Genomic DNA, 16,093 nt, shown 5'->3' with positions numbered 1-16,093 from the left:
ACTTATATGGGGTTCGGTGTCCTGGGTCAAGTTCGGAGTCAAGTCTGGTTCTGAACCAGACTTTTGAAAATAGTTTTGTGGGACCCACTGAACCGAACATCTGCGGATTCGCCCATCTCTAATCTTGACACCATGACATCACAGAAGAGAATTAGAAAATATCTGTATTTTGGTAAATGGATATTTTTGCAATAATCAAGTATATTTAACTACAATTCAATTCCACTCAAATATATTCACTCAACTCTAATTATAGTGGAAGAATACTGTACACACATAACTGTTATGTGATAAAGTGTGAAATCTCATGTCTTGGTTGCCTTTTTTTGTCTTTTCAGGACAATATGTTCCATTCTTTTAGCCATTTTTAAAAGGATTCTCAGGGTCAGTGTATAAAGCAAATAAAAATCATGGCAACTATAATGTTCCCCTAATTTAAATTCTGTTAGTGCAGAAAAATCTAAACCATTACATCAATACGAGGACATTGTATGCAGCGGCACAAGTATTTTTGGTCCTTTAAGAATAGTGATTGTAGGTGGACTGAGATTAGGGTCAAAGCTTCCTTCTATTTATGTATTTTTTCTAACAATTCCAATTTATTGAGGTGTTCACAAAATCATAAAAACTCACAATAAACAAAGACTAGTATTATTTAAAAACATAAAACGAAGAGTAAAGCATAGTAATGCAGAAAATAAAAGAATGAAATGCAAAAGTTCAAGTAATGTAGGTAGGAGTGATAGATCTCGACAATCATCAGACTAAAGTTAGCCTATGAAAGCAGATATTGAATTTTTTTAAACATTGTGGATTGCCATTGGGAAAACAATAAGAAGGACTAATATAAAGGCGAGAAAGTAGAACTTATCCTCTACGGAGTTGGGGTAGAACTTTGAGAGGGTTCACCATTAAAATATTGGAGGAAAAAGCAGAGTCACTGTTGGGTCTTTTAAATGGTAAAAACATGGTAGATTTAAGAAATCTATTTTATATAGGAGTGAGTGGGCATGCCTTGTTTTATTGCCAAAGTTTTATCATAAAAGCAATTGGAGGATGATAGGTATCAAGATGAAAATTCTGAGATTGAAAGTTGTGAGAGGTTTCCAATTCTCTATTCTTCTATACTTCATCTAGTTCTAGTTTTTCTTCTTGTTCTATACAGCTGACATCAACCCCATAAGTATTATCCCAATTGCCAATGCACCAGGGCAATCAGGAAGACCCGGAAAAAGCACCAGAATTGGTGCATCTAATGGATGCACCACTTCTAAGGTGGCTGCGGGATATTATGTTTAGGCTGGGAAGGGACCAATGACCATGGCCCTTCCCACCAGCCCCCAACTGTCTGATTTACCTTGGCAAGCTGTCAAAAATAGGGGGGACCTCATGCCATTTTGAAATGAAGAATTTTAAAAGAACAAGTGGGGTTTTCTCTATTTTTGATAACCAGCCAAGGTAAAGCAGACAGCTGAGGCTTGCAGCCTGTAGCTGTTTTACCTTCACTGGTTATCAAAAATAGGAGGGAGCCCACGTAATTTTTTTATCTTTATTGTTCACAACAGCGTAAAGTCATCTTCCGCATGCATTAAAGTTTGTTGATTGGTTGCGCTGTAGCCTTTCAACAAACTTTATTAACATGCGAACAGTACCCAAATACCAAAACTGGACACAGCCGTCCATGTTTGAGTCCGAGCCCCGGACACTCGGTCTCTGGTATGATCCCCGAACTTTACTGTTTGAGTTCACTCATCCTTAGTTTTAAAGTAATAAGTGACCAAAATCTCAACAGTGTCTTATAGAATAAACTAGTGTATGGAACGGGTAATCAAAGCACTTATTTTAGTTAGATTATGAATGAGCAGTACATACTTACAGTTCTGATGTTTGATTAATAATTTGCTATTTTTGTACAGTTGTATGTACAGTAGCCAGTGAATATTAAACTGAAACTGAAATAACGTATTCCCACCATCCATATATGAAATAAAACATTCATTAAACATTACCTTCTTCATTAAATTAGGTGTAATGTTTTAAAATAATTATAAAATAGTTCAAATACAAATTTCCTATAATAAATTGCTAAACCTTATTTCATTTACAAATGTTACCTAGACTAATGGAAATCCAGTGGCCACAATTTTAAGTCTGCTGTGTGTGAGCCAGGTTTTTAGAAAAGCCATATGTATGCAAATATATTCTATTATTACTCAAGCTGCATAATTGTATGCAAATGTAATACACACATATGTTGCAAATAAACTGGAAATGATAAAATAGTCATGGGCAATGTGGAACAAGATTTCCACTATGCATATACAAGTGGCAATAAATATTCCAAAGGATAGGCAGTCAGTTGCATTAAAAAAAAATTAACTTTTCAGATTTTTTTTCTACATTTCACCTTTTTACATTCTGAAAGAAAATCATATAACCACTACAAAGCTGACTATAACCAGTATGTATCTAAATATTGACTTAATTGTTTGATATATTTCATAACTTTACAGCGAAGCATCTCCGAAAGACCACTTCTTTCAAAAGACCTAATCTGGACCAGATATCCTTTGACAAGTATTAGGATAAATGAAATACTATGGGTCATCTACTTTTAAAACACAAACTTTAGAATATATGATCCTATAGTGCCAGATTGCAAACTTCAGATGGCAGCCTATCAGCCAGAGGTGGATGCTGTTCGGTTGAGTGCAGCCAGCAGCACAGACTTTGGTCAGTTGTGTTGGGGTTAACAACAAAAGTACCAAATACAATGATTGAGAACAGTGCTCCTCAACTCTAGTCCTTAAGATCCTGGTTTGTACCCAAAACGGACTTTTAAAAAAAGTGTTAGATTTTAGAGTTTGGGTGCTTTACGTATGCTAACCATTCCATTGAGCATTGCTGTGCTTAGGTACACTCAGTGCTTGGCCCAGTGTGAGCCTCTTGCAGTCTCTGAAAGAGGGGGTGGGGAAACAACATCTTTGGATGTAGTGTGTCAAAAAAATCAAACTACCCCAAAACCCCTCCCTCCCTCACCTGGAAGTGTTCTGTTTATGTCCAGCTGTATGTGGGCAGAGAGCCGAAAAGTTGACTTCAATTCGGGTTCAGGTCAAGTCCGATTCAGCTTAACACGGTGAACCTGAACTTCCATGGGTCCACTCATCTCTAGTAAAGGGCCACCAACAGGTTTTGTTTTTAGGACATCCTGAGTAATGCCCATGGGATGAAATTATCACCTGGGCAATACTAAGAGATCCTAAAAACAAGATATATTGGTGGCTCTTGAGGACTGGATTTGGGAAACACGGATTTAGAAATTGTTTTTCATTCAAAACTTGAGAGATTATGGAAAGTTTAATTCATTGCGATTATTTAAATGGGTTGTCCAATGATGAAAACATTTCTTCCTAGATAGTAATATTTTGTTTTCCAAATAACAAACAGAAGTATCATCTCCATGGATCCATAGCAAATAATCCAGAGGTCTAAGATGGCTACAGAAATGCTAGAGCTTGTGATTGGTTGCAGCTATCAAGTGATTAGACGGAATCGTCATCAGCGAAACATCCACGTTTGCATTCTTTTATGACTATAGCTAGAGCTGGATATAATCCACAAATTTTAATTTGTGGAACATAACATTCTGACAAATACACAAGTCTCATTAGGTCTAACAGATAAATTTAATATTGTATGCAGTCTGATATTTGGTGACAGCTCTGCTTTAAAGGAGCTTTCCCTGAAATTGTATAGTCAGTTTAAATGACTGATGGCTAATACAGGCTAAAATCTGTGTTTACAGCCATCAACCTACTGCCATTTCATGTGAATTAACAACTTATAATTCACAGTGAAATATTATTATAGATTAAAAGTTTGATTAAAAAATAATGTTACATATACATTTCATGTCAGTACAAATAATAAAAAATTGAAGAAGAAATCAATTGACTGGATAATGTGATGCTATGAGCAATTCCACCAAGATCTTTCACAAACAGTGATCAATACAATCTGATTATAAGATGTTACATATTCTTCAGTGATGAAAATCTGATGAGCACAAGTATAGTTTACAGGAGTATATATGGATTATATTAGTAATAAATGTGGATGAATTGCTGACGAAGCCTTGATCTGCTGCATAATCTATAATATCATGTATATTTGTATTTACCACTCTTCAAATGTGAACAGGTCAGTACAGTGCTGTGAGTGGTAGGAGTGGACCGCCGATACACAAGAAAGCAGTAAATGATAATGAAGGATTGACCCCTTCTGATGGGTCTATGTCTTACTGAGTAGATTATGAATTCTTCCAAATGGCATCATCATTTTGGGAATGGCTTCTTTTTTAAGTGCATGGACCATTGTCATTTAAATGGAACCTGTTAGGTCCATCATGCACCCAGAACCACGATCAGTTCTGGGTGCACATTGCTAATCCATGCCTAACTGTCCCAGGCTATAGTAGCACACACAGAGATCTTTAGAAAAAGTATTTCTAAAGATCCTTTATGATATGCTAATGAACGGAGGGACTAGTCGCAAGGGCGTTATATCCCCAGACTTGTCCGCCCTCTTAGCATGTTAGTGTGCCTGCAGGGGCGTGCTAACATGCTATTCAATGCCCAGCGTCATGGGCACAGACACGCGTACCTGTGTCCACTTTCACCACCTCAGATGCCGAGAGCGCACTAGACCTCTTTGAAGCCATGACGCATACACCCGACTTCATTGTGCGCATGAACAGAAGTGCCAGGACTTCTGATCATGTGCACTGAGCCTATACTGGGTGTCTGAGGTGGTGACAGCGGATACAGGTACACGCCTCTATGCCAAAGATGCTAGGCATTGAATAGTATGTTAGCACGCCCCTGTGGGTATGCTAACGTGCTAAAGAGGGCGGACTAGTCAAGGGAATTAACACCTTTGCGATTAGTCCCTGTGTTCATTAGCATATCATAAAGGATCTTTAGAAACACTTTTTTCTAAAGATCTCTTTATGTATGCAACTAGATACATGGACAATTAGACAGGGATTAGCAAAATGCACCCAGAACTGCTTGTGGTTCTGGGTTCATATTGAACCTGACAGGTTCACTTTAAAAATAATTTATTTAATGGAATGAGATCTATGTTTCCAAATGATTTATGCCATGTTGTTGCATTAAAGATCTGCTTTTTAATTTGTATATTGAATCACGTTTCTATATATAGGTACATGGTTCAGTATATAAAATCTAAATATATGTAATGTACTGAGGGCCTCAAGATAGTACATTTTTGGATGGGGATAACTGTCTTTTTTTCATTCAATAAGGAAAAATGAGTAGAGTCTTGTTCTCAGGATTGATGGGGGTTGAAGAGGTCAGACCTCCAGCAATCAGTAAGTTATCTCCTATCCAAACCATGGATTGCAAATAATTTACTATCTTGAGAATAAAGGGGGCTTTACATGCTACGACATCGCTGATGCGAACTCGTTGGGGTCACGGAATTGGTGACGCACATCCGGCCGCATTAGCGATGCCGTTGCGTGTGACACCGATGAGCGATTTTGCATCGTTGCAAAAACGTGCAAAATCGCTCATCGGTGAAAGGGGGGTCCATTCTCAAAAATCGTTACTGCAGCAGTAACGAGATTGTTCCTCGTTCCTGCGGCAGCACGCATCGCTCCGTGTGACATCGCAGGAACGAGGAACCTCTCCTTACCTGCCTCCCGGCCGCTATGCGAAAGGAAGGAGGTGGGCGGGATGTTACGTCCCGTTAATCTCCACCCCTACACTTCTATTGGGCGGCCGCTCAGTGACGTTGCTGTGAAGCCGCACCGCACAGACCGCCTCCTTAGAAAGGAGGCGGTTCGCCGGTCACACCGACGTCGCCGGGCAGGTAAGTATGTGTGACGGGTCTGGGCGATGTTGTGCGGCACGGGCAGCGATTTGCCCGTGTTGCACAACAGATGGGGGCGGGTACCCACACTAGCGATATCGGGACCGATATCGCAGTGTGTAAAGCGGCCTTTACTCTCTAAACTGAACTGAATATTTTGAAAATGTTTTTAGAACAGATTTATGTTCTCAAAATTTAAAAGTTTTCCACTAGCCATGGGATAGAGACACCTCTTAATTAATGTGGAGCATCTTCCTGCAGAGCACTTTTGACCAAGATGCCAGTCTTGATGAATTGGCACCGTAGTGGTTATTTCCATGATTTTTTACTCTTTAGGTTCTGTTTACAGGCTCAAGTTCACATTTAGTGGGGTTGACTGATTACAAGATATTGATAACTTATCTTTCAATAGGCCATCATTATCAGATTTGTATGGGTTCAACATGCCAACCAGTCAGCTGGTAGAAACTCAGGTGGTGGTTGGAAGTACACAGGCAACCGAGCTGTACTACATAGCTTTATTCAATGTGCAGTGGCCACTTCTGAGTAATGTAGATCGAGCTCATATAAAAAGGAATATAAGCTGATCTACAGTACCCAGCACTGGCCATTGCACATTCCATGGGACTGTACAGTGCAGTTCTGTACAATAACTACATCTTACTGCCCCTTAAACTCCTAGTCAGTGGAGTTGGCGGGCATAAGCCCCCCAACTGATCTGATATTGATTACCTATCAAAGATTAGATTATCAATATCTTGTGACCAGACAATCCCTTTAAATGTAAATCTCCTCCTGTGAACAAAACCTAAAAACAAAAATTAGCCTGAATGAAAATATTCCTTAAGGCTAGCATTTTCAAGCATGATGAAGAGTGAGCAGGAGTAAGATGTGGCAATATGTGTTTGCCTTTAAAGAATAATAGTTATTATACTTCAAGTTTCCTACCCTCTAAGATATCCGTGATATCTCTGCCTCTTATTGATCTGAATGGGAGGCAGATATGCTGTATCTGGCCACTGTTGCTATCAGTTGAAGGGGAAGCTCCGGAACTGAGCATTTTTGTCAGCCTGATGACGCCGGCGGCATCGATAACAGCTATTTTTGTTTAACAGCCCTTTTAAGCATTGGTTATTTGTTTCATTAACATCTACATTTTTATTGCATACACATTAAAAAGGTTATTCACTACTTTTATACTGACGGCCTATATTTAGGATCAATGTCTGATCGGCCGGGGTCCCCGCTGATCAGCTGTTTTGGAAATGCTCAGTTTCGGAGCTGCACAGTCTTCTGATAGTGGCCGCGGCCAGGTACTGCACATCTGCCTCCCATTCAAATCAATAGGAGGTGAACTTGCAGTACCCTTCTGCCCGCTATTGGAAGGTGGGGAAGCTCCGGATTTGAGCATTTCTGGGTGACTGCTGTCGCCCCAGCACTAAAAACAACTGATCGGCAGGGGTGCGGGGTGTTGGATCCCAGCTAATCAGACATTGATGACCTATCCTAAGGATAGGCCATCAACATATAAGTAGTGGACAACCTCTTTAAGCCAACGCCATACCAGACACTAGAAACAGCAGCAGAGACTCAGCACAGGAACCAGGGACAGTGATTAAAGTGTGGTTAGTTTATTTTATTACAAAATACAGCTGGGGAAGAAGATTCAAGGGGACAGCCCCTTTAATATTTTTATTCCAGCCTCCATTTTTTTTATATCAGTTTTGATCTTGGGCAAAGAGTCATCAAGTCTTAAAATGTTGCCAAATTTACAAACACCTCTTCCTTCAAAACTCCTCTTCTCATGCATTAGCTAATTTCTCCCTAAAACATTTATTATTTTGGTAATGTGTAATTTGTGACGTGCACCCCGCTGTTATGTTTTCATGTCAGTAAATTCCAGATAAAAACTTAACCCGTGAAATATGCGCTGGATCTCAGCTTGTTCCTTGTTTCTAATTAAAACATTCAGTGACATGAGCAGCTTAAAATGATTAACTCGTCTGGAGTTACAAATCCAAATAAGCGGCACCTGTAAAGAGTTTATTCCTAAAGGTAAAAACAACTGTTTAAGAAGGATCATGCTGGTAAAACAGCTGCTTACACGCTGGAGAGGCAACAAGGTAATATTTCTCAGCAAACGCCAGCTCTGTGTTGTGTATGTTTTGTATGTTTTTTTTTTTATCTACCCCATCTCATTAAGTGGCAAAAAAGGCTTAAATGCTTTGTTGATAAATTATGATAATTCTTGATTGCGGCAGTTATGGATAGTGCCACTCATTTGCAATGCAGCTCTTTGAATTTGTTTAATTACAATTTGAAACAAGGCATAGAAGATTAATTAACCCACCTGGCTTGCTGGCACGTAGTCCTGGTTTGGCTCTGACATACTCATGTACATGTTATCACCGTCAAACTGCAATATAAAATAACAGTAAATGTTTAGCAATGATAAACAGTAATAGGCTCACAAAAAAAAAATCCCTATATAAGAGATGACGATATCACATAAAAAAAGTAATTTTTCAGGTTGTATTGTTGTACGACGCTGTGACACTCATTCAACTGGCATGTCAGTGATTTGCCGTAATTAGTGCCGTGGTAATTATAGCAAGCAAGTAATAAATGAATGGTTTCCTTTCATCCACAATCTGTTACCAAACAAAATGGATCAGTGTGTGTGTACCATGTATAGATATTGCTGCTGGGCCTAATGAACTGCTAAATAAATTGCATAGTTTCTCATGGGAGAAGGCAAATAGTAGATTAGTTACAAAATGCATAATGATGTATTCCTCTGTCTTATCTTATTAAAACAATGTATTTCTTAATACTGATTTGTAAATCAAATAAATAGGAGTGTCATGCAACATTACAGTGAGGGGAGAGAACATTTATTTAGAGCTCCGCTCTATTCATCCATGAAACCCGTCTTGGCTTAATAAGAACAGAATAGAATGGAGAGTTTTCAGGGTAAGGCCCTGGGATTTATGTCAGCATTTCCTGAGTAATGGCCTGTTCACACTTTGCAGTTTTTTTTTTTATTTGTTTTACGGATTTTAACGAGTCACTTTTATTCCCGGCTTTGATGCATTTTTTTGTAATCATAAAAACATATTTTCTTTCTTGGGAGAAAAAGCGATGAAGTGTCTTTTATGTTTTTAAGATTAGTGTTTTGGGAAATAATTTTTCACTCTGGTTCTTGACCCTTACCAAGTGGGGAAAGATACAACAAATAATACTCCACAGCAGGAACTTCTCTACTGCAACAGAAGCAAAACCTCAACTTCTCTAGAGACTGGTTCCTTGAAAGTGGACAGAATAGGTATGAGCTATAGCCGGCATAGGGAGGAGTGAGAAACAGATGTTTATAGCACAAGGGAGTGGCTGCAGCTGAGGTTACAGTTACCTGTTAGATCACTGTAGGACAGAAATGAACCTTAATATTTTCAGTACCAGACGGAATTAAATACACTCCAACTCAGGGTAAATGATGAGCAGGCACTAAAGTGGATTTTCCAGGTTCTAGTTGCTCTACTATACTGTTTATAGAATTTGTTGGAATTTTTCCGATTTCAATATGTATTCAAATAAGGGGTTTCTTTGCATGTTTTTTCTCAATTTTCCAACTGACAGAAAAAAATCTATATTTACAAAAAGTTATGGATAACCAAATTATTTCAGGTGAAAATTATGTAAAACATAAAAAGTTCAAGCTACAGTGATATTTTATCATGAACGTAGAGAATTTAAGTAGAAGCGTGAAATAGGGATTTCCTCATTTCAAAATATTTGTTGAAACAAAAGCCAATAACAGTGGTGGAATACCCCTAAAAATGTCAAAGTCTCAATAACTTGTCATGTGGCCTTTAGCATCAATTACATCATGTCTCATGCTGTTCACAACAAGTGGAGTTATTGTCTGCTGAGGCATGGCATCCCACGCTTCTTGAAGGACCACCCTCAAGTCATTGATAGGGATGAGTGGACCAATGGAAGTTCACGTTCACCGGGTTTAGCCAGACTTTAGTTAAAAGTTCCGGGCCTGGACTTAACCCAAACTTGACCCCGGACCTCAAACCCCATATAAGTCAAGGGGGACCAAAACGTTTCTGTTGCAAAATGACTATAAAATGGCTGTAGGAAGAATTAGGGGGTTGCAGAAGAAATCAAAATGGGGATCAGAGCAGGATAATTTCCCTGCAAACAAATGTGGATAGGGAATTAAAAAAAATTATGTGGGCTTCCCCCCTATTTTTGATGACCAGTGTAGGTAAAGCTTTCTTACTTTATTTTGTTCATAGCAGCGTCCAGGCATCTTTCCCATGCTGAAACGTTTGCTGATTGCCTGCACTGACACTTTCAACAAACATCATTAGCATATGAACAGCTTCTAAACTCTGAACTTGGACACGGACTTCTGTGAAAAATACATGTGTGAGCCCCAGACACCAGGTTTCTGATATGAACCTTGAACTTTATCACTGAAGTTTTGGAGTACAGAGTTATGAGCTTCCACTCAGCAACTCAATTGATCCCATAGGTTTTCTATGGGATTTAGGTCTGGAGAAAGTGCAGGCTGCTCTATTTTAGGTACCCCAGTCTCCAACAGCCTTTCACTAATGACGTTATCTTGATGAGCTGGAGCATTGTCATCGATGAAGATGAATTTAGGCCTGTGTTGTTCATGCAGAGGCACAATGGCTGGATTAGTGATGTTATTCAAGTAGTAGGCGCTTGTCACTGTAGCATTCACAAAGTGTAGGGCAGTCCTGCATTAACTAAAGAGACCTGCCCACACTGTAACACCACCACCACCAAAGGCTTGTTTGATGACAATAGTGACTGATGCATAGTGCTCTTCTTTATGTCTCCAACATTGTTGCAGCCATTATTTTTGCTTTCATCAGTGAACAGCACTGTGGCCCACTGGACCCTCATCCAGCAAGATGATGACTCCTGTGCATGGTGATGTGGTCAGGTACCTTGCAGGTCATCTAGCATGCAGACTATGATAATGTAAATGTTTTTGCCTGGTCTGATGTGACACTTTGGTGCCTGTCATCTTCCTTAAATGTGCCTGGAGCTGTGTGGCATTTATCATCTGGTTCTGAAGATCATTGTTCACAATGAAGTGGTCATCACTGTGGGATGTGGCCAACTGCTGTCCAATTCTATGCCTTTCTGTGACCCTTCCAGTATTTCTTTATCTTTGTTGCAACCTACTGATGAAACTCTGTGACACTCTAAAGCCTGCTTTACCCGCTGCAATGTATCTTACAATGTGTCGGCGGGGTCACATCGTAAGTGACGCACATCCGGCATCGTAAGTTACATTGCAGTGTGTGACAGGTACGTGCGATTGCGATTGAACGTTAAAACGTTCATCGCATACACATCGTACCTTTGTCTAGAATTGCACGTCAGATTGTTCATCATACCCGGGGTAGCACACATTGCAGTGTGTGACACCCCGGGAATGATGAACAGATCTTACCTACGTCCTGCGGCTCCCGTCCCACAATGCGGAAGGAAGGAGGTGGGCAGGATGTTAAGTCCCGCTCAGCTCTGCCCCTCCGCTTCTATTGGCCGGCTGCCGTGTGACGTCGATGTGACGCCGAACGTCCCTCCCACTCCAGGAAATGGACGTTCGCCACCCACATCGAGGTCTTAAGGAAGGTAAGTACATGTGACGGGGGTTAATCGTTTGTGCGGCATGTTCAACAAATTGAACGTGCCACACATACGATGGGGGCATTGCAAATCGCATACGATATCGTATGCGAAATTGCAACGTGTAAAGCAGGCTTAAGCCCAGTGACCACTTCCGTCTGAGAACATCCTGCTTGAAGCCTCACAATAGCGAGGTACTGCTGATTAATTGTTAGGTGTTATCTTGGTCTCATGATGTCAAAAATTTTGTGAACAAAATTATGAGGAAGATTGTTTAAAAGTTTTGAAACATTTAATAGTTGGACATGTGTATTCAAAAGTTTAGAGAAGGTCTCATTAAGTTCACCTGAAAAGGTTAAAGTGCATTTTAGGATCATCCTAAAATTTCACCTGAAAGCCAAATATCCCTACATTTTTGTGATTAGTGTATATAGATAAAGAAATGCTCTACTGTAGCCATTGCAGAAGCGGGGAAGAAGTAGAAGTTAAGACTTCTTGAAGAGGGAAGAGTTCTGCCCAGCGCAAGAAGGAGAGATACGTCAGTAAATTTCCAGGTACTTTATTCTGCTTGGTTTCCAATAAAAACGGTCATATAAACATATGAAAAGTTAAGACATAGTCCTCCATGGATAATGACACAACAGCGACGCGTTTCGGCTACTGGAAACCAATTTGACCCTTTGCCAACTAAATATTTACAGTCCACTAGCATGTAATCTTTTTTTTTAGAATATGTGAATGATTTTCTATTGGGAACATAAATGTCTTTCCAATTTTAAATTTGAAATTCGTTTTTTTTGTCCAACTGACTGTTAGCAAACAAAATGAAATCTTTAGCAGATATGACAACTATTCTTAAACTTTTTTATTAGACGTATGATTTAGGAATCCTATTTTCTCTATTCTTCTTGCCTCCAACATCTGCCAACAAGGACTGAATGGAAGGTATTAGAATATTGTAACGATTGTATGAATTGTAATGATGAGCTAATAGGAACAATTTGTGTTCGGATTATTTGGAATGAATCACAAACTACTATTCCGGTATTCAACAGGAATAATGAACCTAATGCAAGTCAATGAGGAATCTGAGCATTTTTCATGTCGTGACAAATAGTGGAATAGTACTCAGTATTTGGTAAGCATTATCCGAACACGAATTGTTACTATTCGCCTATCTCTAATAAATTATGTGGCTTTCATTACATGGTAATTGCAAGGTTTAGGCAACATGCACACTTTAACGCACAAAGCCTTTATCGTCTTACAAAGGGATTGTATGGCTCTATAATATGCATGGTCCAATTTTTACTTATGGATTCTGTATGAAAGTGGAGATACAATAAAAGTATATAGCATTGTAATGATGCTATTTTTCACGCTCCACTTTTTATGATTACAGGTTTTCATTTTAGAGATTAATTTTATCAACAGAACAATTTGAGATTAGGATCAGTGTTACGCAACATTAGCAGGAAGGCCTATGTTCTCTATTACCAGCCATGTTAAGATGTTATTGATGTAATGCTTTATTGAGCGACACTCCCATCAAATTGATTATTTTGTTGCCTTAGGTCATTATGTTTGGTGTGATCTCTTGTATTGAAATTCTTGAAAAAGGCACATTCCATCAAATGAAACTCCATACAGACGGTTGTACATGAGAGGAGAGCATACACACACTTTCTCACAATTCCTTGTCATCTCCATCCTTAATCAAACTTTCTTCACAAAGAAATGGGGCTTAGTGGTCTCAATTGCATCCCCAGTGGATATCTGTCAAGTTTCTTCTCAGCCTTTGTTCACCGAAACAAATCACAGATTTGCTAGAGAAGTGACAAACATGAAATGAAACTCTTTAACCTTCAATGTGCTTAGTCACTATTGTAACAGAAAGCCTGGGAAAACGTACAGAGCTTTTGTGTTTTCCATGCACACCACCAAAAAAATTGAAAAACTGATGCATGAAGTGGTGACATCTTTATAGAAAATGTTCTGCCTGAGGTACTGCTATCATACCGGCGGTGATGGTATCACTTATTTTAATGTGTCCATCTGCTTAAGTATTATTTGTTGCCACACCTGCCAGAAGCCATCAGCAGAAATCTTTTTTTTTTATTTTTTATCAATGGAAGATTAAGAAATTCCCAATGGCTGCTGTACAATTGTGACTAAAAAGACAAAGCACGCATTTATTTCAACAATAAGCAGCTTTGCCTTATTCTAGCGAATGGAGTGAAACTGATTTAATTGTGGGATTAATTTGCTACCGCTGCTAATGGTTTGATAATTTAAAACAAAGAAAAAATTGGCGCTCCATTTATTCTTGTAATTTTTACATTTGTTTAGCTGCTAATGATTAGTGGATTCTGCATCTAATGTACATCAAGAAGAAACCAACAAACCAAAATATATACATTCCTTTACTCTGCAATCAATGGGACATGATAGGCAACATTCCTTTTCTCCATTTTTATCCAGTTCCCATCCAGTTCCCTATTATATAACCAGCTCTTTGGTTAAAATAAAAAGGTTCCCAACTGGATTGTTAGATACCAAGGCATGGGAATGTCACTGTGTTTGAACATTTATTTCCAATAGTTGAAGTTTTGTTACAGAGATAAAAATAAAATTCACGAGTAAGACTGTTTTTTCGCTCCATTTTATAAAATTCCTTATTATATAACCAGATCTTTACTTAAAAAAAAGGTTCCCAACTGTTTAGATTGTTGACTACCAAGGTATGGGAATCTCACTATGTTTGGACATTGAAAGTCAGAGCATGCATTGCCATGTTAGGAGTGGCCACGAATCTCTGTACTTAAAGGGAACCTGTCACCTAGCATATGCGTTCTGACCTATCAGCAGACGCATGTGTGCCCTAATTATACCACCCTACCCATCCCTGTGTTGTAAAATTGTATAATATGCTAGTAATAAAAAACGTTTTATTACCTTCATATTTCCTATGTAAATTAGAGAGCCGCTGGCCACATGGGCGGCGCCATGCCCTATGGACGTCTGCATACTTTCCGTGGTATCACGCCCTGTGGGCGTGATACAATGGAGTGACATGAGCGACGCCCCCATCGCTCATTCTATCCTGCGCGCATTGTGGCAGGATTCTTTTCCGGGTGTTCACTCGCTGGCTTCAGAAGCGCACTGTGCATGCACAGTGTGCGTCTGAAACTGACAAGGAGAACCGGGAAGAGAAGCCTGCCTCAATGGTAAGTATAAACGCGCGCAGGATAGAATGAGCGACGGGGACGTCATTCATGTGACTCCATGGCACCACGCCCACAGTGCCGTGGTACCACGGAAAGTATGCAGACGTCCATAGGGCAAGGCGCCGCCCATGTGGCAGGCGGCTCTCTAATTTACATAGGAAATCTGAAAGTAATAAAATGTTTTTTATTACTTTCATTTTATACAATTTTACAACACAAGGATGGGTATGGAGATGTAGTTAGGGCACACATGCGTCTGCTGATAGGTCAGAACGCATGTTCTAGGTGACAGGTTCCCTTTAACTGGCTCTTATGTGCCTACGAGGCTGTAGAGTTTGAGTAATTAGGCCCATAGCTAAGTGGGAAATTGTGGCCCATACTTGAACCATGAATGTTGGAATGTTGGAGCCCCTTATTCAGAATAAGTATTAATTAATAAGAAAAATGGCAAACCGATTTTCTTATTTTGGAGTCCCCGTCTGCAGTCCCGCAACTGAATTTAAATGGCTAATGCTTAATTTACCCAATGGGGAACTGTAGGGTAATTGAACACCTGCTTGCAGGTTTAATCAGATATTTAAATGGGAACTCTACTTTTGACAAACTTTCATAAATCAAAAGTACAACTGAATATAAAAAAAACTTTGTAATATATTCCAGCAAATAATTCTGCTTCTTTCTCCACTTATGAGTAAATACTTAAAAACCCCACCACCTAAACTCACCACCTACTCTAAAAAACAACTAAAATCTGTCCTCCTTAGGACAAGAAGGACTGCCGGCACATGGAGAACAGGTTACATAGTGTATAAAACTCTATAAAGAGGGAGTGAGCAGGGTGAGGAGCATAAAAAGAACACAAGCAGATGGAGACACAGAAAGATCGTACTGAGATTTCTAACAAGTCCTTGACCTCAACTCAGAGTTAAGTTCACATCTACACTGCTCAGTACTGATGTATACCTTCCCTGTGCTGCTGCTTTTGTTATTGCACTAAGAAATGAAAATATATCCTCTATGTGCTGTGCTCTGTATGGGAGTTGTCATAGCACCTGGTCTCTTCCCACCAGCTCAGATTCAGTTTACGTACGTGTACCACCTGTGTTAAATTCAGATAACACATAGATAGCACACGGATAAATCAATTAAAACTAGAAGTCCCAGAGAGGGATCATTTAACATTTCTACCTTTGGAACCCAGAGACGGGTCGAATGACCTGAAGGATTTTAGCTAACATCCTATAATCACCGTCTTTTGTTCTGTAATTAAGGCCATTCTGTCGCACCACAGGAGGTTG

At 39.4% G+C, this 16,093-nt stretch overlaps 1 protein-coding gene across 2 annotated transcripts in view; it reads right to left on the bottom strand.

Annotated features, from left to right (window-relative positions):
• Positions 1-16,093, bottom strand: part of TOX (thymocyte selection associated high mobility group box) — a 379,523-nt gene that overhangs the window by 192,670 nt on the left and 170,760 nt on the right. For both annotated transcript variants that reach the window (XM_075316335.1, XM_075316336.1), the window contains one exon: positions 8,246-8,311. In XM_075316335.1, coding sequence (XP_075172450.1) covers positions 8,246-8,311 — 66 coding nt within the window. The remainder of the gene's footprint in view (positions 1-8,245; positions 8,312-16,093) is intronic.

Source organism: Anomaloglossus baeobatrachus, chromosome 6 (genome assembly GCF_048569485.1).
Source record: "Anomaloglossus baeobatrachus isolate aAnoBae1 chromosome 6, aAnoBae1.hap1, whole genome shotgun sequence".
Classification (NCBI taxonomy): domain Eukaryota; kingdom Metazoa; phylum Chordata; class Amphibia; order Anura; family Aromobatidae; genus Anomaloglossus; species Anomaloglossus baeobatrachus.
The sequence above is the reverse complement of the archived record's forward strand: the minus strand, read 5'-3'. Positions and strand labels throughout refer to the sequence as shown.